The following is a 27,480-nucleotide window of genomic DNA, read 5'->3' on the forward strand; positions in this document are numbered from 1 at the left end:
TTGAACCGATGACCTCTGACTCCTTTTCGATGGTCAATAACCTCGAAACAAGCAATACAAGATACCACAGAGGAGCAGCGTGGCTTAGTGGAAAGAGCACAAGCTTGGGAGTCAGAGGTCATGGGTTCTAATCCCTGTTCCACCACTTACCAGCTGTGTGACTTTGGGCAAGTCACTTTACTTCTCTGTGCCTCACTGTAAAATGGGGATTAAGACCGAGCCCCACTTGGGACAACTTGATTACCTTGTATCTACCTCAGTGGTTAGAACAGTGCTTGGCACATAACAAGCGCTTAACAAATATCATCGTCCATCAATCAGTCAATCACTCCAAGAGGTACATTTTAAAGTGCTTCTGGATCTAAAATACAATTTAAGTAGGAACTGCCTCAAACCCCCGAGGTTACCTTGTGGGTTTCCATGGCTTCTTAAGACAAATGCTATTAATTCAGAGCATCTGAAAACCTTTTGTCCCCCGCCCCCCCCCCACCCCCACGCAAGACGCTTCGCCACACTTGAGATTCTGGCATTCTCACACGATATTCCGACAGGTCCTATGAAGCAAGTGCAGTGTTGTATTGAACGTGGGAGAAGGCAGGGAGGACACTAGGTCCAGCCTGTAGTCTGGCTAGGCGACCCTCAGTCTGACGAAGGGCGGCCGGGGCCGGAGTCGGAGCCGGAGCCAGGGCCGGGGCCCAGGAGAAACCCTGAGGTCCGGCCCAGTGGGGCCGCAGCAGGAGAGCCCACCCGGCCCAGTGGGGCCACAGCAGGAGAGGCCACCCGGCCCAGCAGGGTGGAGGGACAGTGTTCCGGCTCAGCGCCACTCGGACCTTCCCAAGTGCCCTCCACGACATCCCTCTCCTCCACCCTGGACCCCAGCAGGCAGAGGGGGTGAGACTTCCTGCGGCTGCCTGGAGGCGGCGGCCCCAGCCCTGGTTGGCACCAGGAGGAAAGGGGCCAAACGGGGGGAACCAATGGATTGACAGCGTGGCTCAGTGGAAACAGTACGGGCTTTGGAGTCGGAGGTCATCGGTTCAAATCCCGGCTCCACCACTTGTCAGCTGTGTGACTTTGGGCAAGTCACTTCACTTCTCTGTGCCTCAGTTACCTCATCTGTAAAATGGGGATGAAGACTGTGAGCTCCACGTGGGACAACCTGATCACTTTGTAAACTCCCCAGCGCTTAGAACAGTGCTTTGCACATAGTAAGTGCTTAATAAATGCCATTATTATTATTATTATTACTGACCCCTCCACTCAGCTGATGGGTCAAGAGTCTCAGGGTCAAGACTTCTCTGAGGGCCACTAGAATTTGGAACCCTCCAGGGCCAAGGGGAAGATCAAAGCAGCCAGCCCCCTGCCTGCGAGGGGCCCAAGACAGGGCACAGGGTTCCTCCGGGGCAGCAGCGATGATCTCGCGGGCCTGACTGTGGAGAGCGGTAAGCTCCTCCTCTAGACTGTAAGCTCGTTGTGGGCAGGGAATGTGTCTGTTTATTGTATTGTACCCTCCCAAGGGCTTAGCACTGCACACGGTAAGCGCTGAACAGGACCGACTGATCGACAAGCCCCCCGCCCCCGCCGTGAAGGGAGGGTGAAGGGAGCTTGAGGGCCGGGAACGTGTCTACGAACTCTATCGGACCGTCCTCTGTGGAGCGTTTAGTTCAGCGTTCTGCACACAGTAAGAGCTCAGTAACTACGATTGATTGTCCGGGGTCTCTAGGGGGGTGGGGATTGTGGCCGGCCGGGTACTGGGCCGCGGGGCAGGAAGCCCGGTGGGCAGCGGCGGGGGAGGAAGTGTCCGTCAAACTTTCCCGGGCCGCCACCGCCGCCGCCACCGCCACCGCCACCGTCAGCCTTGCTTTTGTTCAACAGGAAACCGCGGGCGGCGGCGGGGCGGGCTGGGGGCGGGCTGGGGGACGGGCGGGCGGGCCGCGAGGCAGGTCCAGACGAGCCCGGGACTGCGACTGCGGTCCCACGGGTCTCTCCGAGCGAGGCGGCGGGTCCGGGGCCCCCGCTCGGTCCGCGCTCGGGAGCCGCAGGTAACCGGCCCCGCCCGGGCTGGGGCTGGGGGCGCGGGGGCTGGCGCCGGGGCGCCGCCGAAAGGGCGTCCGGCGGCACCGGGGGCGGGACGGGGCTCAGAAGGGTTTGGAGAGGCCCGGGGGACGGGGCAGGGGGCGGTGGGAAGGGGCGCTGGAGGAGCCCGAGGGAGCGCGGGTGGGAGGACAGGGGGGCACTGGAGAGGGGCTTTAGGAGGGTATGGGGGCGACGGGGGCGTTGGGAGGACGCTGAAGGCGAGGAGCTCGGGGGGCCGCGGGGAGGCAGGAGGGGGGCCTGGAGGTCCTGGGGGCAGAGGGGGTCGGTGGTCCTGGGGGGATTTCAGCCGGACACGAGGGATGGGGACTGGCCCTGGGGGGTCAGGGGGAAGCGAGGAGGAGATGAGAGAGCGCGATGAGCTCCAGGCTGGTTTCGGGGGGCAGCGTGGGAGGCGGGATGTCATTCCTGTTGGCTGCGTTTACCAAGGTGTTTCTGCGTGCGAAGCGCGGGCCAGAGCGCGGCCCTGAGCGCGGCCGAGGCGAGGTGAACGATTCAGCCCCGACGCGGCCCTGACCCGCCAAGGGGACGCTTCCCGGCCTGGGCAGCTCCCGCCCGCCCCTCGGCCCCTCGGCCCAGACCGTTCTCCTGCCTCCCGCCCCCCCACCCCCGGGGTGAATCCGTGCCCTCGCCCCCACCCCCAACCTCCTTCCGCTCAGCTCGGAGACCCTCCCCCCGCCCCCCGGCCTGGGGGTGGGAGGGCTCTGTCTCTGCGCGGTCTCTGCGTTATCTCGCTATAGTGTCTGCTGTCGGCTGGGCTCTCGGAAGCCCAAACAGGAGCGCTTCCAGGCAGGAGGTGGGAGCGCCATCCTGGACCCCGAGGGTGGCAGCTCTCCCACCTCAGACCCAACTCCAACCCCAACCAGTGTCTGCTGGACTCTTCCCGGCATCCACAGAAGCCAGCGTGGCTCAGTGGAAAGAGCACGGGCTTGGGAGTCAGAGGTCATGGGTTCCAATCCCTCCTCTGCCACTTGTCAGCTGTGTGACTTTGGGCAAGTCACTTCAAGCACTTAGAACAGTGCTGGACACATAGTAAGCGCTTAACAATAAAAAAAGGTATTTGTTAAGCGCTTAACATGTGCCAAGTACTGTTCTAAGCGCTGGGTAGATACCGTCATCATTACTATTATTATTATCTCTGCCCGGTGTCTCGGCTCCCGTCCAGGCCAGGGGTTCTCCCCATCCCCCCACCCCGCCTAGCATCGGGAGCAGGGTCTGCGGCCTTCCCGCTCAACTAGCCTGCGACCCCGCTCCCGGAATGCGCGGAATATCCGCCTGGCTCCTTTTGAACTTGCCCCGGTGCTTAGGCCAGAGCGAGGCTCTTGGTCTCGGGGGCTCTAGGGGCTCCAGGGTCGAGTAGAGCTACGTCCCGTGGACCCTCCCCCGCGCCACACTCACAATGTGCCTCTATGGCAATACACATTCATTCATTCGTATTTATTGGGCGCCTACTGTGTGCAGAGCACACAGTAAACTACGTAAACTAAGCGCTTGGAAAGTACAATACAGCAATAGAGAGAGACAATTCCTGCCCACAACGGGCTCACAGTCTGGGGCGGGGGAAGATAGACATCAATACAAGTAAACAGGCATCGATATAAATACACAGAATTATGAAACATACATAAGTGCTTTGGGGCAGGGAGAGGGGGAAGAGCAAAGGGAGCGAGTCGTGGTGACGCGGAAGGGAGGGGGAGCTGAGGACAAGCGGGGTTTAGTGTGGGAAGGCCTCTTGGAGGAGGTGCGCCTTCACTAGGATTTTGAAGGGGAGGAAGAGTGATTGTTTGAGAAGGGAGGGCGTTCCAGGTCAGAGGTAGGACGCGGGCCAGGGGTCGGCGGCGAGACCGGCGAGATGGAGAAGAGGTTAGCGGCACCAGAGGAGCCGAGTGTGCGGGCTGGGATGGAGAAGGAGAGATGGGAGGTGAGGTAGGCGGGGGCAAGGTGATGGAGAGCTTTAAAGCCAACAGCTCTTAGGAAGGTTCAACAGAATAAAACCAGCCACTATAACCTCTTCATCTCCTCAACATAATAATAATTATGATACTTGTTAAGCCCTCCAGTTCCGTGCCCCGGGAGCTCTCTGGGTTCGCGTGGGCGCGGGGAGCTCAGCGCGGGGAAGGGGCTTCGGTGGGGCCCGTGCGCCTTCTCCATCGCCCCGGGGCGGGCGGTGGGGGCTTGGGCCTCGGGCAAGTTCGCGGCTCAGTTTGGGTGACGCGGAGGGCCAGCCCGGAAAACCCAGCGAACCGGTTCTGCTGCCTCGCCCGCCCCACCTGGCCCTTAGCTTGGCCCTTGGCCTGGGCAGGGAGCCCGCACAGACCCCCGGTGAGAGCGGGGCGGCTGGCTGGGGAGGGAGGCGTAGGTGGAAGGGGAGGGAGATATTTCTACTCAGCCTGGCGAGGTTGTCGGGAGGCAGCCGGTTCCCTCTGGGAGGGGTCGGGCCGGGGTCCCTGGCTCTTTGTTCCTTCCTCGGGGGCCCGTCCCCAACCTCCCACCCCGTCCCCGGCTCCCCAAGACCCAGCTTCGGCCAGCGACTCGTCCTGCGGGGTTCCTCGGGCCGGGCCGGCTGCGGGGGGCTCGGAGCTGCCGGGGAGGGGGGACGGAGGAGGATGGACAGTGGGGATCTGCTCAGTTTGGGCTGTCGTCCGGCAGACTCGGCCGTAGGAGTCGCCTCCTACCAGCCCCAGCCCCCTTCCAGCCCCACAGCCCCAACCCTGTCCCAACCCCAGGAGTAACCGTCCTTCGCTTCCTGCTGTGTTAATATTGGAGCAGGAAAGAGGTGACCAAATTTGCTTTCCTCCTCAACGTTTGAGAGGTTAGGAGCCGCGCCCGCCTTCTCACCGTGCCTTCTTCTCGGCCCGCTCCCCCGCCGTGTCTCTGGCGGTCTCTCCGCGCTCCTTCCCGAGCCCCCGGGACCCCGAGCCCCGCTGAAATGCGGCCCGGGCCCCAGGGGAGGAGGCGAAGAAGCTTTCCCCCTTCCCCCGGAGCGGGGGCTGGGAGACGCTAACTGAGGCAGGCCGGCGGCACCCCTCTCCCCCACCCCCTCAACCCTCTCCTTGTCTCGCAGGCGGACCGGACCGGACCGGACCGGAGCGGAGCGGGCCATGGCCCTGCCCCGGGGTCCGAGGGAGCCCGAGGTGTACGTTCTGGTGGAGCACGGGTTCCAGTACACGGGCCGGGACGGGCTGCCCGTCGCCATCCAGCCCAACGAGCGATACCAGCTCCTGCGGAGAAGCAACGCGCACTGGTGGCACGTGCGCAGGGACCCGTCCAGCCGCCCCTTCTACCTGCCCGCGCTCTACGTGCGGGAGCTCCCGCCCCCGGGCCGCAGCGCCCCCGCCCCGGACCCCGGCCCCGGCCCGCCGGCCCCGGCCCCGGACTCTCCCCGCAGCCGCTGCGCCCCGGAGCCGTTGACCTACCACTACAAGTTTGTGAGCGCCCCCGCCGCCCCTCCCGACAGGGGCCCGGGACCCCAGCCCCAGCCCCGGCCCCCGCCGGACGATGGGGAACCTGAATACCCCACCTTGAGCTTCGTACCCCCGGGCAGCGGCCGTTTGGACGGCGCCCCCCCGGACGGCGCCCCTCCTCCCAGCCCTTCCCCGGACAGCGCTCCTCCGAACAGTGCTCCTCCGGACAGCGTTGCCCTGGATAGCGCTCCCCTGGACAGCGCCCCTCCGGACAATGCTCCTCCGGACTGCGCCCCCTCGGACAGCGCCCCTCCGGACAGCGTTCCCCCCCCGGCCAGCGGCCCACCGGACAGTGCCATCGGGCGCTTCAGCTCCTTCCGCAGCCCAGAGCGGGGCCCGAGGCCCGGCCAGGGCAGCCAGCCAGGCCCGGGGCTCCGCTCCAGCCTCTACCTCCACGACGGCCCCGCCATCCGGGCCTCGCAGTCTCTGGACGATCTGGCGCGCCCCCCGGCCGGCGCCTCCGGGGCCCGCACAAAGGGGCCGCCCAAAGCCTTGAGCGTGGCCGGCTCCTGGGTCTGTCCCCGCAAGCTCTCCGGCAGCGAGGAGGACCACATCTACGAGACCGTCCGGGACTCGAAGGGGCCGGCCGACACCGACCGTCCGGCCTGGCCGGGCCCCACCGCACAGGTACCTCTGGGGGAAGCTGCTGCCCCTTCGGCCCGACCCGGGGGGCCTCCGGGAGGTGGCCTGCCCCGCAGCCTCCCGCATTGAGCCCCAAGCCCGCCACCCCGAGGGGCAGCAGCAGGTGCTCGGGCCACCTGGGCCTGACCCGGTTCCACTGGGCTGGCGGCTGTGGGGAGGGTGGGGCCTGGGGGCAGGGGGCGGACTCTGCAGAGCTTGTGGGAGAGAGACCTGGTCGGGGTGGGGGGGTCGTCTCCCCCAACCCTCGGAGGCCGCCGCGTCTATCAGGGGTCCGGGGAGTGAGGCTGGTCCGCTGGCTGGTCGGGGCCGCGGGGTGGGGAGGGGGGCTTGAACCACAGCTGCAATCGCTGAAGGGGGTGGGTGGGAAAGGGGCTGGCAGAGACCCGAGCAGGGTGGGGCATGGAGAAGGAGAGGAGACACTGGGCCCGGGGCACGCCCTAAGGCCAGTGAGCGGTCAGGTTAGGTCTACTGTGAGCCCCACGTCGGACAATCTGATTACCTTGTATTTACCCCAGAGCTTAGAAAGGTGCTCGGCATATAGTAGGCGCTTAATACCGTTCTTATTAGCGAGTCTACCGGGGTGAGCTCCGGCCGGCCGGCCGTCTGGGGAAGGGTTAAGTCCGAGGAGGCCCCTCCTCCGCTCCGGGCCCGCCCCCGGGTCCGCGGTGACCGGGAGAGAGAGGCACCTGTGGGGAGGGGACGCCCGAGCGAGCTGGGCCGGAAGAAGGCAGGAAGGAGGAGTGACCGGCCAAGGCCACTTTGCGCTGGCCACCGTGAGTACAAGATTGGGATTCCAGGTCCCCCGCGACCCCGCGCTGCACTGATTTCTCCTGGGCCGGGGCCTCTCCGGGCCCTGGGGAGCTGTTTAGCTGTTGCTTAACCTCCCGGCAGGGGTAGGTGTGCCAGCCCCTCCCCACCCTGAGGCACAGGTGTGCCGACCCCGCCTCCTCATCCCTGGGGCCACGGGACAGGTGTGCAGCCCTTCCCTCGCCTGGAGTGTGGGCCGAGGGGGCCCATGTGGCTGGAGCTTTTGGGGCCACCCAAGGGGGTAATTGCAGGGTTGAGGCTGGGCGAGGCTCTCCTGGGACATTCCTCTGCTGCGGCTAACTTAGCTGGCCCTCCCCATCCCTCCTGGCCCCCACAGGACGGGCAGCAGGGCCCCAGTCCCCCTGCACCCACTCTCCTGGCCCCAGGGCCCCAAGCGTCCAGGAGCCCAGGGGGCCCATTCGGCCCTCCCCTCTCCCCGGGGCCAGCCCCCAGCCCTCCCCAGGCTGTCCTAGTTTTGGAGGGGTGGGGCTGGCAGAGCTGGTGGGGCCGGGCCTGGAGGAGTCTTAGCTCCTGCCCTTGGCCCTGAACTCTGCCCCTGGGTTCACCCGACTCCTGTCTGCCATGCCCCGGCCATTCACTCCCTTCTGCTCCTTGTGGTCGGGGATGATGTGTCTGGGCAGCTGTTTCCGGGCCCTGCCCTAGCCGGTCCCTGTTCCGCCCCATTCCCATGTGCCCTTCCTTTTCCTGTTCCCACCCTGCCCCTCATGCGCGCGCACACACACAAACACACACACACTCACTGAACTGAGCGCCAGGAGTCATTTAATTCATTCAATTGTATTTATTGAGTGCTTACTGTGCACAGAGCAGTGTATTGAGTGCTTGAGAAGCAGCCTGGCTCAGTGGAAAGAGCACGGGCTTGGGAGTCAGAGGTCATGGGTTCAAATCCCAGCTCCACCACATGTCTGTTGTGTGACCTTGGGCAAGTTACTTAACTTGATCAGAGCCTCAGTTACCTCATCTGTAAAAGGGGGATGAAGACTGTGTGCCCCACGTGGGACAACCTGATCACCTTGTATCCCCCCAGCGCTTAGAACAGTGCTTTACACATACTAAGCACTTAATAAATGCTATTATTATTACAATATAACAATAAACAGACACATTCCCTGCCTACAACTAGAATAGGAAGGACAGGGGGAGAAGGAGGTCTTTGAGGGGCTGCCAGTCCTGTGGGAGAGATAGGATATATGCATATACACACACACTCTCTCTATCCTGGGCATTGGGGAACGACACCCAGTTTCTCTCTGCTGGTTGTTGTCATTCTGATGGGAAGATAGGATGGTAAGGGGACAGTCAACTGGTCAAGTAATGGAAAGCAGCTGGTGAAGTCTGGCATGGTCCATGAGTATTGGCACTAGCCTTGTGTCCTGCAGTTTAGAGAGTGTCTGGGGGGCTGGCAGGGGTCAGATGCTATTAATCTGTGATGAGTTTGTGGAGAACATGGGAATCTAGTAGCCATTGCAGGTGGGAGGGTCTTGGTGTTTCTGTGAAGAGGAACGGGGGCCAGGGGGCAGGACTTTGAGTGTGGGGAAATAGTGCTGTGACAAAGGCTGGGGGTCGGGTGTCAGGGGCAGTGGCTGTGGGGCTTTGGGATAAGGACCAGAGCTGGGATGGGTGTTTGATCATTGGTGGAGGGGGTGGCCTTGGGGCTGCGTGACCTATCTGTTTTGGGTAATTGGAGACTTTGTCCATCGCCATGCCTCTGTGAGGTTAGCTTTAAACTGGGCCAGGGCATGAGTCAAGCCAGGAGCCAGTGAAGGAAGCAGCCATTGGGGTGACCAGACTCTGGGAAGTCAGGACTGTGGCCAGGGAAGCCAGTAGAGAAAAGAAGAACAGACCTCTGGAGACTGTGAGCCCGTTGTGGGCAGGGATAGGCTCTCTTTATTACTATATTGTATCTTCCCAAGTGCTTAGTACAGTGCTCTGCACACAGTAAGAGCTCAATAAATATGATTGAATTGAACAAATGAGAGTGTCTGGCCAGGCTCCAGAGACAACTGTGGCTGTCAGGGAGATGGGGCACGGGAGGAGATGGGGGCAGCCTTGTGGTCAGCACTGGGACTCTCAGGGAAGGCATGAATTTCCAGAATTGACCCTGCTTCTCCTCCCTGGATGTCCAGATGGTAGCAGATGGCAGAGGCAGGAGCAGGGATGAGTGAAGAGACAAGGCTAGGGCAGAGGCAGGGATGAGGAGAGGCAGGAGTGGGGTTGGGGACTGAGACAGGGCCCAGGTAGGACAGGTGAAGGGTGGTACTGGGTTTCTTGGTGGCTTGGGAGTATTCATGAATTCAGTCATATTTATTGAGCGCTTACTGTGTGCAGAGCACTATACTAAGCACTTGGAAAGTACAATTCAGCAACAGATAGAGACAATCACTACCTAACAACAGGCTCACAGTCTAGAAGAGGGAGACAGACAACAAAACAAAACAAATAGACAGGCATCAATAGTATCAAAATAGATAAATAGAATTATAGATATATACACATCAATAATAAAATAAATAGAATAATAAATATGTACAAATATACACAAGTGCAGTGGGGCAGGGAGGGAGGTAGAGCAGAGGGAGGAAGTAGGGGCGATGGGGAGGGGAGGAGAAGTAGAGGAAAAGGGGGGCTCAGTCTGGGCTGGGAAGGCCTCCTGAATGAAGTGAGCTTTCAATAAGGTTTTGAAGAGGGGAAGAGAGCTAGTATGGTGGATGTGAGGAGGGAGGGCATTCCAGGCTAGAGGTAGGACGTGGGCCAGGGGTCAACAGAGGTACAGGTGAGAACAAGGCACAGTGAGGGGTTTAGTGGCAGAGGAGCAGAGTGTGCGGGCTGGGCTGTAGAAGGAGAGAAGGGAGGTGAGGTGGGAGGGGGCAAGGTGATGGAGAGCTTTGAAGCCAATAGTGAGGAGTTTTTGCTTCATGTGAAGGTTGATAGGCAACCACTGGAGATTTTCGAGGAGGGGGGTGACATGCCCTGAGCATTTCTGTAGAAAGATAATCTGGGCAGCAGAATGAAGTATAGACTGAAGCGGGGAGAGACAGGAGGTTGGGAGGTCAGAAAGGATGCTGATGCATTAATCCCGTCAGGGTATGATGAGAGATTGTACCAGCAAGGTTGCAGTTTGGTTGGAGAGGAAAGGGCAGATCTTGGTGATGTTGTGAAGGTGAGACCGGCAGGTTTTGGTAACGGATTGGATGTGTGGGGTGAATGAGAGAGCGGAGTCAAGGATGACACCAAGTTTGCGGGCTTGTGAGACGGGAAGTATGGTAGTGCCGTCCACAGTGATTGGAGAGTCAGGGACAGGATGGTTTGGGAAGGAAGATAAGGAGCTCAGTCTTTGACATGTTGAGTTTTAGGTGGCAGGTGGACATCCAGGTGGAGATGTCCTGAAGGTAGGAGGAGATGCAAGCATGGAGGGAGGGAGAGAGAACAGATGTAGATTTAGGTATCATCTGTGTAGAGATGGTAGTTATTCACTCCCACGGCTTCAAGTTCACCAAGGGAGTGAGTATAGATGGAGAACAGGAGGGGTCCAAGAACTGACCCTTGAGGAATCACTACAGTTAGAGGATGGGAGGGGGAGGAGGAGCCCGTGAAGAAGATTGAGAATGAATGGCCAGAGATATAAGAGGAGAACCAGGAGAGGATGGAGTCCGTGAAGCCAAGCTTGGATAACGTGTTGAGGGGAAGGGGATGGTCGACAGTGTCAAAGGCAGCTGAAAGGTCTAGGAGGATTAGGATAGAGTAGGAGCTATTGAATTTTGCAAGGAGGTCACTGGTGGCAGAGGGCAGTTTTGGTGGAGTGGAGGGGACAGAAGCCAGATTGGAGGGGGTCCAAAAGAGAGTTGGAGTTGAGGAATTCGAGGCAGCGAGTGTAGAAGACTCACTCTAGGAGTTTGGAATGGAAGGGTAGGAGGGAGATGGGGGGATAACTGGAGGTAGCAGTGGGGTTGAGAGGAGTTTTTTTAGGACAGGGGAGACATAGACATGTTTGAAGGCAGAGGGGAAGAAGCCGTTGGAGAGTGAGTGATTGAAGATGGAAGTTAAGGAGGGGAGAAGGGAAGGGGTGAGAGTTTTTATAAGGTGAGAGGGAATGGGGTCTGAAGAACAGGTGGAGGGGGTGGCACTTAGGAGGGAGGAGATCACCTTTGGCCAGATAGTTGAGGGTGAGGGATGGGGGAGAGGGAGGAACAGGGGGCCTGAGGAGCGAGTTAAATTAAATGTCCGGAGCAGCTGATGAGGGTGATGGGCATGGTGTCAATAAGGGAAGAAAAATAGTTTTGCCTGGCAGAGGAGAGGGCAGAGTTAAGGCAAGAAAGAATCAATTTAAAGTGAACAAGTTTGGCCTTGTGTTTGACTTCCACCAGCAGCGTTCAGCAGCTCGAGCATAAGAGCGAAGGAGGCGGACAGTGGCAGTGATCCAGGGCTGTGGGTTAGTGGTGCGAGAGTGACGTTGTGTTCAACCAGGGGTAGTTGTGGCCATTGGACCCAGGTCTTGTGGGATTCTGGCTGGGCCATGGCCAGGCTCCTGCCCCGGCTTCCAGTCTCCCATCTTTCCCAGCAGAATCTCAAAAGGAGATCTTTCACCTCCTCCCCAAATCTACCCGCTTCACCCACACCTCTGACCCTACCTGTTTGCACTTTATGGAAACACTTGCTCCCTCCTTTCTTCCCTCCCTGACTACCATCTTCAAACATTCACTTCTAATGGCTTCTTCCCCACTGCTTTCAAAAATACTCATGTCTCCCTTATTCCCAAAAAACCTCCCTTGTTCATACGGCTCCCTCCGGTTGTTGCCCCTTCTCCCTCCTACCATGCCTCTCCAAACTTCTTGAGAGAGTTGTTTACACCCTCTGCCTCCACTTCCTCTCCTCCAATTCTCTCCTTGACTCCGTGCAGTCTAACGACTACCCCTTTCACTCCATGGAAACTACCTTCTCAAGGCTAACAATGATCTCCTTCTTGCCAAATCCAGTGACCTCTACTCCATCCAAATCCTCCTCAACCCCTCAGCTGCCTTCACCGCTGTAGACCACCCCCTTCTCCTGGAAATACTATCCAACCTTGGCTTCCCTGACTCTATCCCCTCCTGGTTCTCCTCCCATCTCTCTGGCTGCTTCTTCTCCATCTCTTTCTCAGGCTTCTCTTCTGCCTTTCGCCCTCTAACTGCGAGAGCCCCTCAAGGCTCAGTTTTGGATCCCTTTCTATTTTCCATCTATGTCCACTCCCTTGGAGAACTCATTCACTCCCACAGCTTCAACTACCATTTCTATGCAAATAATTCCCAAATCTATAATGCCTGTTCTCCCTCCTACTGAGACTGTGAGCCCAATTTGGGACAGGGCCTGAGGTTTTTTAATTTTTTTTAAATGGTATTTGTTAAGTGCTTATTATGTGCTAAGCACTGTACTAAGTGCTGGGGTAGATACAGGCTAATCAGGTTGGACATAGTCCATGTCCCAAATGGGGCTCACAGTCAATCCCCATTTTAGAGATGAGGTAACCCAGGTACAGAGAAATGAAGTGACTTGGCCCAGGTCACACAACAGACAAGTGACAGAACCAGGACGAGAATCTAGGTCCTTCTGAATCCCTGGCCCACGCTCTTTCCACCAATCTGTTTCTCCCTCCCGTTCATCCTCTCTCCTTCTCTGTGGTCTTGCATTTCCTCCTGGCTTCAGGACATATCCATTTAGATGTCCCACTGACACCTCAGACTTAACATGTCCAAAACAGAAGCCCTCATCTTCTCACCCAAATCCTGTCCTTCCCATCTTTTCCATCACTGTAGACAATACCACTAACCTCCTCATTCCATATATTCAGTATGTCATCAAGTTCTGTCAGTTCTACTTTCTCAACATCTCTGGAATCCACCCTGTCCTCTCCATCCAAACTGCTACCACAGTGATCCAAGCAACTTATCCTATCCTGCCTTGACTATTACATCAGCCACCTTGCTGACCTCCCTGTTCCCTGTCTCTCCCCACTCTGGTCCTTACTTCACTCTGCTGCCATGATCATTTTTCCAAAAAAACGATCAGTCCGTGTCTTCCCACTTTTCAAGAACCTCCAGTGGTTGCCCATCTAACCTTCCCATTAGACAGAAACTCCTTTCCATCAAATTTAAAGCACTCAATCACCTTGCCCCCTCCTAAATTACCTCCCTGATTTCTTACTACAACTCAGCCCACACACTATGCTACTGTACCTCAATCTTGTCTATCTCACCACTGATCCCTTGCCCAGGTCCTGCTCTGACCTGAAACTCCCTCACCTTTCATATACAGAAGACAATTACTCTCCCTATCTTCAAAACCCTCCTAAAATCACATCTCCTCTGAGGTCTTCCCCTACTCCCTCTCCCTTCTGTGTTGCCTATGCACTTGGTTCTGTACCCTTTAAACACTTGATATTAGAGAAGCAGCGTGGCTCAGCGTAAAGCTCCCGGGCTTTGGAGTCAGAGGTCATGGATTCAAATCCCAGCTCTGCCAATTGTCAGCTGTGTGGCTTTGGGCAAGTCACTTCACTTCTCTGTGCCTCAGTTCTCTCATCTGTAAAATGGGGATGAAGACTGTGAGCCCCCCGTGGGACAACCTGATCACCTTGTAACCTCCCCAGCGCTTAGAACAGTGCTTTGCACATAGCGCTTAATACATGCCATCATTATTATTCAACCCACCCTCAGCCCCACAGCACTCATGAGCATATCTGTTATTTATTTAAATGTCTCTCTCCCCTTCTAGACTGTAAACTCCTTATGGGCAGGAAACGTGTCTACCAACTCTGTTGTATTCTACTCTCCCAAGCGCTTAGTCCCATGCTCTGCACATGGGAAGCACTCAATAAATACCATTGATTGCTTGACCAAAGACCCTCTCCCCCAACAGAGCCAGACTCTTGTGGACCATGGGGCCCTCGAAGGGAGGGGTTGGGGGATTTGCTCCGGACTAGCCTGGGCTAGCTGCATTCTGGAAGAGTGGGTTCTTGGGGTACTCTATGACCCCTATCTCTGCCTTGCCTTCCCCAGCTGGGTTAATATGGGCAGAGCAGGAGCTGGTCAGGGCAATTGAGCAATCAGTCAACTTTTGAATGCCTACTGTGTACTGTAGCACTGTATGGATCAAGGGGCTGAGTGCAGTGGAGTTAGGTGGCACAGTACCTGCCCTCAAGGGATTTACACTCTAGGGCCACGACAGAGGCAGGGATGGGGCTGGCTGGAATTCTCTGCAGTGACACAACTTCTAGCTGGATCACGGGATGCCCTTGTCTCTCTTTCTCTTTCTCTTTCTCTTCCTGTCTCTGTCCCCTGAAGCTGGCCCATCACTGCTGCTTGGGGTCCGAAGGGGAGCCAAGCCTGGGCAAAGGGAGGAGGCTCAGTGGGGCAAAGCCACAGAAACAGCTATCCCAAGTGGCCAGGTAAGGAAGAGAAGCCAGAAGGCTTTGTGAACCCCGTCTCAGGACGGGCTACTGGACGGGGGCTCTGGATCTCTTCGAATGGGCTGAAGGCACTACTGTGGCCAGTTCCTCTCCTCCAACTCCCTTTTTGGCCCTCTACTATCCGATTTCTGCTCCCTTCACTCCTCTGCGTCTACCCTCTCCAAGGTCACCAATGACCTCCTCCATGCCAAATCTAGTAGACTCTGTCCTAATCCTCGACCTCTCGGCTGCCTTTGACAGTGTGGGCCCCTCCCTCCTCCTGGATCCATTCTGCAGGGTCTCCGGCCACTCTTTCACCAGCTCCTCTTCTTCCTCTCACCCACTAGTTGCGGACATCCCTCAAGACTAGGCTCCGGGTCCTTTACTCTTCTTACTTTTTTACTCACTACCACAGGAAGCTCACTAGCTCCATAGCTTCACTTGTCACACCTCGATGCCGATGACTCCCCATTCTATCTTGCTAGCCCTGACTTGTCTCATTGTCTACAATCTTACATTTTCTCTTGCCTCATGAATATCCTCCTGTCACCTTAAATTCATTTTGTCTAAAACTTAATCCATCTTTCCCCCCAAATCCTCTTCTCTACTTAACTTTCCATCTCTAGTTGATGACACCACCACTCTCTGTTAATAATATTTATTGAGCATTTACTGGGGGTAGTACTAAATACTGTACAGAAGTAGCATAGCCTGGTGGAAAGAGCACGGGCCTGGGAATCAGAGGACCTGTGCTCTAATGCTGGCTTTGCCTTGTACCTCCTGTGTGACCTTGGGCAAGTCACTTAACTTTTCTGTGCCTCAGTCCCTCATTTGAAAAATGGGGATTCAATGCCTGTTCTCCCTTCTACTTGATAATAATAATAATAATAATAATAATGACAATTGTGGTATTTGTTAATAATAATAATAATAATAATAATAATGTTGGTATTTGTTAAGTGCTTACTATGTGCCCAGCACTGTTCTAAGTGCTGGGATAGATACAAGGTCATCAGGATGTCCCACGTGGGGCTCATAGTCTTAATCCCCATTTTACAGAAAAGGTAACTGAGGCCCAGAGAAATTAAGTGACTTGCCCAAAATCACACAGCTGACAAGTGGCGGAGCCGGGATTAGAACCCACAACCGCTTATTTGTTAAGCGCTTACTTTGTGCTAGACACTGTACTAAGCACTGGGATGGATACAAGCAAATCGGGTTGGGCACAGTCCCTGTCTCACATTTTACAAATGAGGGAACTGAGGCACAGAGAAGTGAAATGGCTTGCCCAAGGTCACATAGCAGATCTGACTGTAGGTGGAAAGGATGGGGCAACCACTGAGGGGTTTTGAGGAGTGGGAAGTTGTGCACAAAACCATGTATAAGAATACTGAGCTGAGCAGCAGAGAGACTGGAGACAGGGAAGTCAGCGAGGAGGAGGCCGATGCAGTAGTTAAATGGCAGTATCCAGGACTCCTTACTCATTTTCAATTTTTATATTCAATGTTGCTGATTCCTGTCAGTTTTTTGGCCAAAACATTTCTCATATTCCCCCTTTCCTCTCCATCTAAATGGTCCCGACCATGGTTCTGGCCCACGTCATATCCTGGTTTGACTAGTGTATCAGCCTCTTCACTGGCCTCCTGGCGTCCAACCTCTCCTGCCTCTAGCCCATTTGATTCCTGGATGATTTTTCCAAAGCATTCTGCACACACCTTTCTCCACTCCTCAGAAAGTTTCAGTGGTTACCCATTCTTCTCTGTTTAGAAATGCTTACCCTTAAGGCACTCTGTCAGCTCTCTCCTACTCTTTTCCTCTTCAGCTCAGTTACTCACAGTACCTTATTCCTGAGCCTACCTCCTCTGCTGCTTAACTCACACCCTTCCTTCTGCCTGGAATTCTCTCTACATTCAAATCCACCAGACCTCAGCTCTCCCTAACTTCACAGCTCTTCTGAAATCCCGCCTCCTCCAGGAAGCTTTCTCCGATTACTTTTTCTTCCCCACAGTTTCCACCTTCCCAACAATCACCTCTGCACGTATGCATCACCTCAGCACTTTTGCAAATATTGATTTACATGCATTAACCAATCCATCGATGATATTTCTTGAGCACTTTCTGTGTGCAGAGCACTGTACTAAGCACTTGGGATAGTACCATACAATACAGTTGGTAGACACGATCCCTGCCCACAAGGAGTCTACAGTCTACAGGGGGAGACAGACATTAGAAATAAATTAGAGTAAGGGGAAATGTCGGAATGTGAAGGGAATGTGCTTAAGTACTGTGGGGCTTGGGTGGATAGCAAGTGCTTATAGGGTACAGATCCGAGTTCACAGGTGATGGGGAGAGGAGGCTGGCAGAGGAAATGAGGATTTAGGGGAGGCCTCTTGGAGGAGATGTGATTTTAACAAGGCTTTGTTTGGGGGGAGTGTTGGTCTGTTGTATATGAAGAAGGAGGGAGTTCCAGGTCAGAGGGAGGGTGTGGGCAAGGGGAAGGCAGTGGAATAGATGGGCTCAGGGTAGATTGTGTCATCAGTCAATCAGTGGTATTTATTGAGTGTTTACTATGTGCAGAGCACTTTTCTAAGTGCTTGGGGGAGTACAAATAACAAGAGAAATTAGCAAGAAACTTTCCCTGCCCATAATGAGTTTAGCATCCAGGAGGGAAGACAGTCATCAATATGAGTAAATAATATATAATAAATAATTTAGAGATACGTACATAAGTGGACGAGACTCAACGGCATAAGACAAGACAGAGTTGACAGAGGAACAAAGTGTGCGAGTTGGGTTGTAGAAGGAGATTAGCAAGGTAAGGTAGGAGGAAGAATGCTGATTGAATGTCTTAAAGCCGATTTAGGCATTTCATTTCTACCTAGGGATTTCTCCCTTCAACTTTCAATTATCGTGTCCCTCTCCCCCTTTAAATTGTAAGTTCTCTATGGGCAAGATCATGTCTTTGACCTCTGCCCACAGTATCTGCTCAACAAATTATATTGATTGATCGATTGATTGACTGGGGTTTAATACAAAGTTAACAAGCTCCTGGCAGAGTCTCTGACGCACACCTTTGCAAGAATGTGGATAGAAAGTGATCCAGTGGCCTGTGCTGGTTACTGAGAGAGAGTCAGGGAGGGAGAGGGGAAAGTCAGGGGTGTTGGGTGGTCCTTGCTGGGTCACTGGAGGGGGAGTCAGGGATAGAGAGGGGAGAGTTAGGGGTGTAGAATGCTCCATGCTGAGTCACTGGAGGAGAGTCAGATATGGAGGTGGGGAAAGTGAGGGGTGTTGGATAATTCACCTTTAATCGTAAGAGTGGGCATCCAGGACAGTGACCAGGCCCTGACTCCTCCAAGCAATCTGGGGTGTCTGGGTCAAGGGGTGGGGAGTCCTGGACGGTACAGGCCATGAAGTTGCCCCAGGCTCTGTGTGCTTAAAAACCATGAACAGCCACCGGATGCTGGGTCGCGTCCACATGAAGAAGGTCTTGTCTCCATGGATTCCTGCCGGGTTCTTTGCTTTAGTGTTGATATTTTGCAATGTGGTGTTAATGTGGGCCCCTCGCCCTCAGCCCGGACCGCAGCTGCTCTTGCTAGGTGGCTCAGGGATGAGGAAGTGAGAAAAGCAACACGTGGATTTGTATGAAATCCCAGCTGACTGCCGGCTATCCCTGTGTGCTGCGCTGAGCTGTGCCCTGCCCCCCTGGACCAAGCCACGCAGGGGTGGCAGATTGTGGGGGAGCACTCTGAGGGGAGCACTCTGAGGAGAGGCATCATGGACTGGTCTCTAGGAGGGAGTCCAACCAGGACTGGGGAAGGTATGTTTCGGGCTGCAGTTTCCTTGTGTGTGGCTGTTCCCAGTTCCAGGTTCTGCTTTGGCTTTGGGGCAGGACTGGTTGTGTGGGACTGGTCCCCATCCCAGAACCAGCCTGGACGAGGCCCTCGGGGTTCCCAGGAGAGATGTGCATCCCTCGCCACACTCCCCTCACCAAGGGGTGGGGGGGGGGGTGGAGGAGGGCTAGGGGTGCCCCATTTCCCAGGGCCTCTGGGTAGGCTGTCTGCAGGGCTGTCTGCTCCCTCTCCCATCCCCATTTCTACCCTCCAGCCTGCCCTCACACCCCACAGCCCAACCTGCCCGATCTCACCCCCGGTCTGCCCCAGCTCAGCCCCCATTCTGACCCCCAGGCCCCAGGTTCCCAGGGTCTCCTGGTGGGTGGGTGGGACTAGGCTGGGAGAGCCTGTTGGGGTTGCTCCTCCGGGTGCCTCCTTCAGGGCAGGAAACACAGGGTAGCTGGCATGGCTGTGGCTACCATGCTGGGGACCTGGCCGCCTCCCACGGAAACCGTCCTCTCAGGCTGTGGAGCCTCAGGCTGTGTGGTTGAGGCAGATGAGCTCCCAGGGGCAGGGGGAGCTGGCGGGCAGGCAGGCTGAAGGTTTAGGAGGAGGAGGGGAGCAGATAGCATCCTGCAGGTAAAGGGAAGCGGGCTGCAGGGAGAAGTGGGCTGCAGCCTGCAGGAAGCAGGCAGGCTAGCTGCTTTGGTGCTGGGGAGACAAGAGGCAGGTTGTAACTTTCAGGTATGGAGTGGGTGGGCAGGCGGGCCACAGGATCCCCAAGAGCAGGGAGCCTGCGGAGCTGCCCATTTGCCATATTTACTCTGCGCCACCAGGACCTCACCAGGTGCCAAGAGTAACAGCGGCAGGGCTGGGGTGACTGCACCGGCCAGAAGGTTCCCAGGCTGTCGAGGCCAGGAACCAAGTCCCGCCTCACCTGCTGCACCTGCGCCAAGCACCCACCACAGCTAGCAGCCGACTCCAACCCCTACATCTGCCCTCCCGGCCACCACAGGGCCACTGACCCGGCATGCCAGGCAGCACAGTCACCCTATGGGCCATTGGAGGTTTTTGAACTGTGGAGAAATGTGTGCAGAGTGATTTTTAGAAAAAGGAACAGGGCAGCAGAGTGAAATTTGGTTTGGAGAAGGGAGATGCTGGAATTAGGAAGGTTAGTAGGTGGAGGCAGTGGACTTGGGATTTGATGAGGAAGGATGAGGAGTGGAGAAGCAGTGTGGCCTGGTGGAAAGGGCACAACCCTGGGAGGCAGAGGACCTGTGTTCTAATCCTGACTCTGCCACTTACCTGCTAGGTAAAATGGGGATTCACTACCTCTTCTTCCTCCAACTTAGACTGTGAGCCCTGGGTGGGATGGGGGTTATGTCCAATCTGATTAACTTGTACCTATCCCAGGGCTCAGTATAAGTGCTTGGCATACAGTAAGCACTTAACAAATACCACTATTATTATGATTATTATTATTAGTTTTGCTGAGCAAAAGAGAGGGCAGAGGTATAGCAGGTGAAGTTGAGCACCACTATGTACTGACAACAGTACTCAGCTCTGGGGAGAGTAAAATAGAAGTAGCAGATGGGGTGGTTGCCCTTAAAGAGCTTACAGTCTAATGGAGGAATAGGAGGCAGAGAGAGAAGTCAGTGCTGTGGGGACCCTGGGGTGGGGTCAGTGCTGGGTACGCTTGCAGGTTTGCTGCCCTGCCAGTGAGTATAGATGGAGATCTGGTTTATGTGTGTGTATTTTTGTTTGTGTAACCACTGAGTCTGGTTGGAGAGTGAGTGTGTGTGTGTGTGTGTGTGTGTGTGTGTGTGTGTGTGTGTGTGTGTGTGTGTGTGTGTGTCTGGGCGGGTGGCTGGTCCTGGCTGGGCTCTTTGCCCGGCCCCTCCCCTTACAGGCCAAAGGCCTTTTCCCGCCGTTTGAGAACTGTCTCAGAACAGAAAGGGGAAGGGCAGAGCTGGTTCCTCCTCTGGAGTTGGGGCCCCAGCCTGGCTTTCTTTTGTCAATCAATGGTATTTATCCCACACTTACCCAGGGCCCTGCACTGTACTGCATTAAGCACCCGGGAAAGTTCAGCAGCAGCAGCAGAAGAGAACCCATCCCTGGCCCTCATAGAGCTTACAGTCTATCAATCAATCAATCAATCAATCGTATTTATTGAGCACTTACTATGTGCAGAGCACTGTACTAAGCGCTTGGGAAGTACAAGCTGGCAACATATAGAGGCAGTCCCTACCCAACAGTGGGCTCACAGTCTAGAAGGGGGAGACAGAGAACAAAACCAAACATACTAACAGAATAAAATAAATAGAATAGATAGGTACAAGTAAAATAAATAGAGTAATAAATATGTACAAATATATATATATATATATATATATATATATACATATATATATATATATATATATACACGGGTGCTGTGGGGAAGGGAAGGAGGTAAGATGGGGGGATGGAGAGGGGGACGAGGGGGAGAGGAAGGAAGGGGCTCAGTCTGGGAAGGCCTCCTGGAAGAGATGAGCTCTCAGTAGGGCCTTGAAGGGAGGAAGAGAGCTGGCTTGGCGGATGGGCAGAGGGAGGGCATTCCAGGCCCGGGGGAGGACGTGGGCCGGGGGTCGATGGCAGGACAGGCGAGAACGAGGCATGGTGAGGAGATTAGCAGCAGAGGAGCGGAGGGTGCGGGCTGGGCTGTAGAAGGAGAGAAGGGAGGTGAGGTAGGAGGGGGCGAGGTGATGGAGAGCCTTGAAGCCGAGGGTGAGGAGTTTCTGCCTGATGCGCAGATTAATTGGTAGCCACTGGAGATTTTTGAGTCTAGTGTGGGAAACAGACTAAGATCATTGACAAATAGTGGAGAACAAGAGAGCAGCAGTGACAGTAGCAGCATGTCAGGATGAAATCGTTGAAAAATTGATTATACACATAAAAATATACAATTAGGTTGAGGCTAAGACTCAAATACCTAAGTGCTAAGGGTGGCAGTTGGGTTGACAAGCCCCGGGGAGCTGTGAAGTAATCAGAGGCATCCTGGTTTTAGCAAGGGATATAGGGAGACTTCTGGCCAGGGAAACAGCAGGAGCAGAGAGGGTGCAGGGCAAGATTTGGGAGTGAGGTACAGCTAGACCTGGGAGTCAGAGGACTCGGGTTCTAATCCTGCCTCTACCTCTTGTCTGTTATGTGACTTGGGCAAATCCCTTAATTTCCCAGGGCCTCAGTTTCCTCGTCTGTAAAATAGGGATGGAATACCTATTCTCCCCCCCCCCCCCCCACCCTTTGATTCTAAGTCCCAGGTGGGACAGGGACTGTGTCCAACCTGATTATACTGGATCTGTTTTAGCACTTTGTACAGAGCCTGACTTGTAGTTACTACTTGACAAATGCCTTCATCAATCAATCAGTGGTATTTATTGAATGTTTACTGTGTTCAGAGCATTGACCTGAGTGCTTGGGAGATTACAATACAACAGAGTTGGTAGATGCGATCTCTGAACGTAAGTTGGTAGAGAGCTGGGGCAAGCTGTGTAACTGATGGTCAGAGTTTTTGCTTGATGTGGAGGGTGATGGGCACAACCACATCCTTTAGGGGATGGCTATAGTCCCTGAGTCCTCGGGGAGCGGTGGAGTTGAGCTGTTTGTCCCCTGGGGTCTGGCCTCTAGGGGTTCGAAATGGGGGTGGTCCCAGAGAGCCAGGCTAGACCTGGAGTTGAGGATCCAACTGCTCTCTGCCCACCTCTTCAGGTGTTGGGGATGTCAGCCTGCCGGTCCTGGAGCGGGCAGGGTGGGGCTGTTGGAGGAGGAGAAGGGACCCATTGCATTCAGACTGTGAGCCCGTTGTTGGGTAGGGACCGCCTCTATAAGTTGCCAACTTGTACTTCCCAAGCGCTTAGTACAGTGCTCTGCACACAGTAAGTGCTCAATTAATACGATTGAATGAATGAAATTCAGAGCTGGGCAACAGGACCCCTGGGTCCTCACCCACACTGTGGGTCTCTCCAGCCTGGGCCTGTAAGACCAGGCCTGTGATCTGATCCAGGTGCTCCCCTGGGCTCTGAAGAGGCTGGCAGGGAGCCTCTGCCTTCACTGCAGCCACCGAGAGGGCTGGCAGGGCTGTGGCCACGCCGGGGTGGGGTGGGTGTGAGATGGAGGGTGTGCACACACATTCGGGGATTGTGTGTGGGTGAGCATACATGCTGCAACATTTGTGTGTGCATTCTGGGAGCCGAGAGTGTGTGCAAGTCTGCTAGGGTGCGTGTATGTAGGGTGGGGTGGGGTGCCGGCATGTGCAGGTCCTGGAATCTGGGACTCCCTAATTATGATGGAATGCCGCAGAATAGGCCAAATTGGCCACCTGAGCTTCCCACTACACTCTCTGCCCACCCACTACCTCCCCTATTCTGATATTACCCGTGCCCTTCACTTCCTTCTTCCCTCCTCCTGCCCCTAGGCCACCCCTGCCTACCTCTGGCCTCCTGCTGTCCTTGGGCTATCTTTGCCTACCTTTGCTCCTCTGGCCTCGATCTCTTCCTGCTGCTCCTGAGCCACCCCTGCCTACACCTGCCCCACTGCCCCTGGGCTGCGCCTGCCCTCCTGCTGCCCTTACTCTTCCTCCAGGCCCTGCTTCCTTACCTGGCACAGGCCCTGGAGCTCCCCAAGAGTATGGTGTGGTGGGGAGAGCTGAGGACGCCTCTGCAAAGATGACATAGGGTGATTTGGAGCCTGAGCCCCGATGGCACCTCCTTTACCTTTCACGTCACTACCTGGGTCCCTGGCCTAGCCCTGCTCCTGGCCCCTGCCTCCCCCAGAGCCCCCGCCTCCCCCAGGGCCCCCGCCCCCCACCCAGGGCCCCCGCCTCCGGCTTGGTGTCTGCAACCCCAGCAACGCTTCCGCCTTGAAGCCCAGCAGGAAGCCAGCTGCACCCTCCCGCCATCTCAGGACGACCGCTGCTGCTTCCCTGTGTGCCAGGGCTGTCTGGCACGGCTCACACCGACCCAGCTCCCCTCACCCTGGCCCGGCCCCACTCACCCCCAGCCTGGCCCTGCTCACCCCTGGCCCCGCTCACCCCTGGCCCTTTGCAGTGGGATGGTAGACATGATGGCAAAGCGGTCAGGGGGTGGTCGCAGTGCACGGCTCACCCGGGCGGCTCAGGTACAGACCTTACTGGGGGAGGGGTGGTAGTGGGGAGTGATGCGGGGGTTTGGGGTGGGAGTAGGCCGGGGCCAGGGGGACCTACACAGGAGCATTTCCTGCCACTGCACTGGGTTTGGGGGAGGGAGAGAGGGAAGGGTGCTGGGATGGGGGGATCTCTATTGGGGAGGTTGCCAGGAGGCAAGATTTGTCCTGGACTGGGGCAGGATGGCAGAGGGAACCAGACCCCCAGCCTGAAAGGTGCCGCTGAGCAGCTGGGTCCAAGTGGACCTTAGGAAGCTGTGTGGGGGCCAGGTTTGCCTGAGGGGCTGGCAGGGATGGGAATCTCGGGCTCACCTGGGGCTCCTCCCTGTTCGTCCCCCCTGCGCACCAGCCTGCATGCTCCGCTTCTCTAACACCAACCTACTCACTGTATCCACCTCATTGGCCTCATCATTGATCAGTCAGTCATATTCATTGAGCACTTACTGGGTGCAGTGCACTGTACTAAGCACTTGGGAGAGTGCAATATAACAGAGGTGGTAGACGCATTCCCCGCTCACAACATGCTTACTGTCTACAGGGATCCCTTGCTCACTTCCTCTAGCCTGGAACTCCCTCCCACTTCATATCCAACAGACCACTACTCTCCGGGTCTTCACAGCCATCCTAAAATCACACCTCCTCCAGAAATCCTTCCCAGACTAATCGCTCATCTCCCTACCCTATTTTCCCTCCCTTCTGTATTGCTTACACACTTGGGTCCGTACTCTTATAAACACCTTGATGTGCACCCCAGCCCCACGGCACTTATGTACAGATCCTTTTACTTGGCTGCATCCTTGATCTGTAATTTGTTATAAGATCACAGTCTTGTTGAGGGCAGGGATCGTGCCTACCAACTCTGTTTTATTGAATTCTCCCAAATGCTTAGTACCGTACTCTGTACACAGGAAGTGCTCAGTAAATACCATTAATGGATTGAGAAACGAAGAGAGGCTGACTGCAGGAAGGACTCAAAAGGGCGGGGCTTCCCTTGGCTGTGACAGAAACCACAGCGGCTGGAAACACCTGACCAGAGGAGGGGGTGGGGAGTGGGGGGCTCCGGGCCTGAGAGTGTTCTCAATGGGGGCAGCCTGAGACCAGCTCTGCTCCAGTTTCTGGGGGCCTGGGTCTTGTCCTCTCCCCGCCTTGCTGTCTGCCCCCATGACCCCCAAGGGCGGGGGTCTCTGATAGGCCCTGTCTGTGCACCTGCACCTGGCCCCTTGCCCCACTCCACCTCCTGGGAAGGAGCTGTACTTTCCCACTGCATCAGGCTGCCCTGTTGCTGCTCTCCTAGATGGGGCTACTCCCAGGAACATTCATTCATTCATTCAATCGTATTTATTGAGCGCTTACTGCGTGCAGAGCACTGTACTAAGCGCTTGGGAAGTACAAGTTGGCAACATATAGAGACGGTCCCTACCCAACAGCAGGCTCACAGTCTAGAAGAACATTACCTCCGCTGGTTGCCAGTCAGTGATATTTACTGAGCACCTATGTGTGCAGTGTGCGGTCCTAAGCTCTTGGGAGAGTGCAATACAAGGGAGGGAAAATTGGATGGGGGAGATGAGAGGCTACTTGGAGAAGGCTTCTTAGAGGAGATATAATTTTAGCAGGACTTTGAAGAAGGGAGAGAGGGGTCCTGTCAGATATGAATGGAGAGGAATCTCCAGGGCAGAGAGAGGAGGCTGATCAGGGGTAGGCAGAGGGTGAGAAGAGAGTGAGGCACAGTGGGTAGGTTGGTATTAGAGGAGTGAACCTTATGGGATGGGTTGTAGTGGGAGCTGAGGGAAGTTAGGAAGTGAAGTGATGATTGAGGCTTAAACCGATAGTGAGGAGTTTCTGTGTTTCTGTTTGATATTAATAATAATAATAATGGTATTTGTTAAGCACTTACTATGTGCCAAGCACTGTTCTAAGCACTGGGGTAGATACAAGGTAATCAGGTTGTCCCAAATGGGGCTCACACTCTTAACCCCCATTTTACAGATGAGGTAACTGAGGTCCAGAGAAGTTAAGTGACTTGCCCAAGGTCATACAGAAGACGAGTGGAGGAGCCGGGATTAGAACCCAGGTTCTTCTAACTCCCAGGCCCGTACTCTATCCACTAAGCCATGCTGCTTCTCTTTTTCAAAGAAGGATCATGGTAGCAGAGAGCAGTGTGGGTGGGAGAGGGGAAAGACTGGAGGCAGGAGGAGGTCAATGCAGCAGTCGAAGTGGAATATGACAAATGTTAAGAGTTTGGATCAGCTTGGTAGCAGTTTCATTGGAGAGAAAGGGGGAGATTCTAGAGATGTTGTGAAGGTAGAAAAGACAGTTCTTGGTGACAGGCTGAATATGTGAGTTGAATGGGAGAGATGAGTTGGGGATAGTTCCAAGGTTTTGGGCTTGTTATGCAGGGAGGATGGTGGTGTTGTCTGCAATGCTGGAAAAGTCGGGGGAAGAGAGGGTTTAGGTGGGAAGTTGAAGAGTTATGTTATGGATCTGTTGGTGGGATGTCTGGGTAGAAATGTCCTGAAGGCAGGAGGAAATGCACAACTGCAGAGGAGGAGAGAGGTTGGGTCTAGAGTCATCCAATCAATCAATCACTGGTATTTATTGAATTCTTACTGTGTGCAGAACACTCCCATAAAAGTGTTATTTGAAGTGAGTGAATGAGTTCTCCCAGTAGGGAGAGGGAGGCAGAGAAGGAACTGTCCTTACTGTCATCTTTAAAGCACTTAATCAGCTCTTCCCCTCCTACCTTACCTTGCTGATTTCCTACTACAACCCAGCCCGCACACCCTGCTTCTCTTAACCCCGACCTACTTTCTGTAGTTTGATCTTGTCCATCTCACCGCCGACCCCTTGACCATGTCCTCCTTCTGGCCTGGAACTTCCTCCCCTCCCCTTCCCCTTCCTCGCCCCACCTTCAAAACCTTTAAAATCACATCTCCTCCAAGAAGATTTCCAAACAATCAATCAATTAATGGTACTTATTGAACACTTGCCACTTACAGAGCACTGTACTAAGCGCTTGGGAGGGAACAATACAACAGAGTTGGAAAACACGTTCCCTGCCCATAAGGAGCTCCATTCATGCCCTCTTTGCCCCTACTTCCTCTCCCTTCTGCTTCACCTATGAACTTGGATCTGCATCCTTAAAGCACTTGATATTTGCCCCACAGCATTTACATACTTATCCATAATTCATTAGCATTAATGTCATTTTTTCCCCCCTCTAGATTGTAAGCTTCTTGTGGGAAGGGAATGTACCTACCAGCTCTGTTGTCTTGTACTCTCCTAAGGGCTTAGTATGGTGCTCTGTGTACATCAAGCACTTAATAATTACATTGATTGAGCCAGGAAAAGTGACTGAGAAGGCCAGAGAGAACCAGGAGAAGCCAGTGTCAGTGAAATTAAAGTTGGTTAAGGTTGCCAGGAGAGGTGGGTGGTCCACAGTGCTGAAGGCAGCTGAGAGATCGAGGGGGATTAGGATGTAGTAGAGACCATTGGTAACTTATTGAGACTTATTGGTGACTTATCGAGAAGCAGCATGGCTCAGTGGAAAGAGCCCAGGCTTGGGAGTCAGAGGTCGTGGGTTCTAATCCTGGCTCTGCCACTTGTCAGCTGTATGACCTTGGGCAAGTCACTTAACTTCTCTGACCCTCAGTTACCTCATCTGTAAAATGGGGATGAAGACTGTGAGCCCTACGTGGGACAACCTGATTACCTTGTACCTCCCTCAGCACTTAGAACAGTGCTTGGCACATAGTAAGCACTTCACAACTACCAACATTATTATTATTACTTAGAGAAGGCCATTTATGGGATGTAGAGATGGGAAAGCCAGATTGAGGGAGGAACTGGGAGGAAGTTGAGGCTACCAGTTGCTTATTCATCCTCACAGGCCCAGCCACCTCCCTGGCTCCTGGCTGGCAGGGACTGGGTGTGGGAGCAGAGACAGTTTGGGTTTTTTTCCGAAGGGAAGTCATACAGGCCATTGGGCAGGGGGCTCTAGGAGCAGTCGTGCCTGAGCATCCAGAGAAGCAGC

The 27,480-nt window shown here is 55.1% G+C and overlaps 1 protein-coding gene across 1 annotated transcript in view; it reads left to right on the forward strand.

Moving 5' to 3' along the window:
* The first annotated feature begins 5,168 nt into the window (after positions 1 to 5,168).
* The window catches only part of ARHGAP27 (Rho GTPase activating protein 27), a 36,860-nt gene continuing 14,548 nt past the window's right edge, over positions 5,169 to 27,480 (forward strand). The window contains exons 1-9 of the mRNA XM_038754267.1: positions 5,169 to 6,182; positions 6,254 to 6,356; positions 6,810 to 6,970; positions 18,567 to 18,650; positions 18,796 to 18,911; positions 22,336 to 22,409; positions 22,726 to 22,935; positions 23,122 to 23,236; positions 23,357 to 23,426. Of these exons, the coding sequence (XP_038610195.1) occupies positions 5,193 to 6,182; positions 6,254 to 6,356; positions 6,810 to 6,970; positions 18,567 to 18,650; positions 18,796 to 18,911; positions 22,336 to 22,409; positions 22,726 to 22,935; positions 23,122 to 23,236; positions 23,357 to 23,426 (1,923 nt within the window). The 5' untranslated portion in view covers positions 5,169 to 5,192. The remainder of the gene's footprint in view (positions 6,183 to 6,253; positions 6,357 to 6,809; positions 6,971 to 18,566; positions 18,651 to 18,795; positions 18,912 to 22,335; positions 22,410 to 22,725; positions 22,936 to 23,121; positions 23,237 to 23,356; positions 23,427 to 27,480) is intronic.

Source organism: Tachyglossus aculeatus, chromosome 11, assembly GCF_015852505.1.
Source record: "Tachyglossus aculeatus isolate mTacAcu1 chromosome 11, mTacAcu1.pri, whole genome shotgun sequence".
NCBI lineage: Eukaryota > Metazoa > Chordata > Mammalia > Monotremata > Tachyglossidae > Tachyglossus > Tachyglossus aculeatus.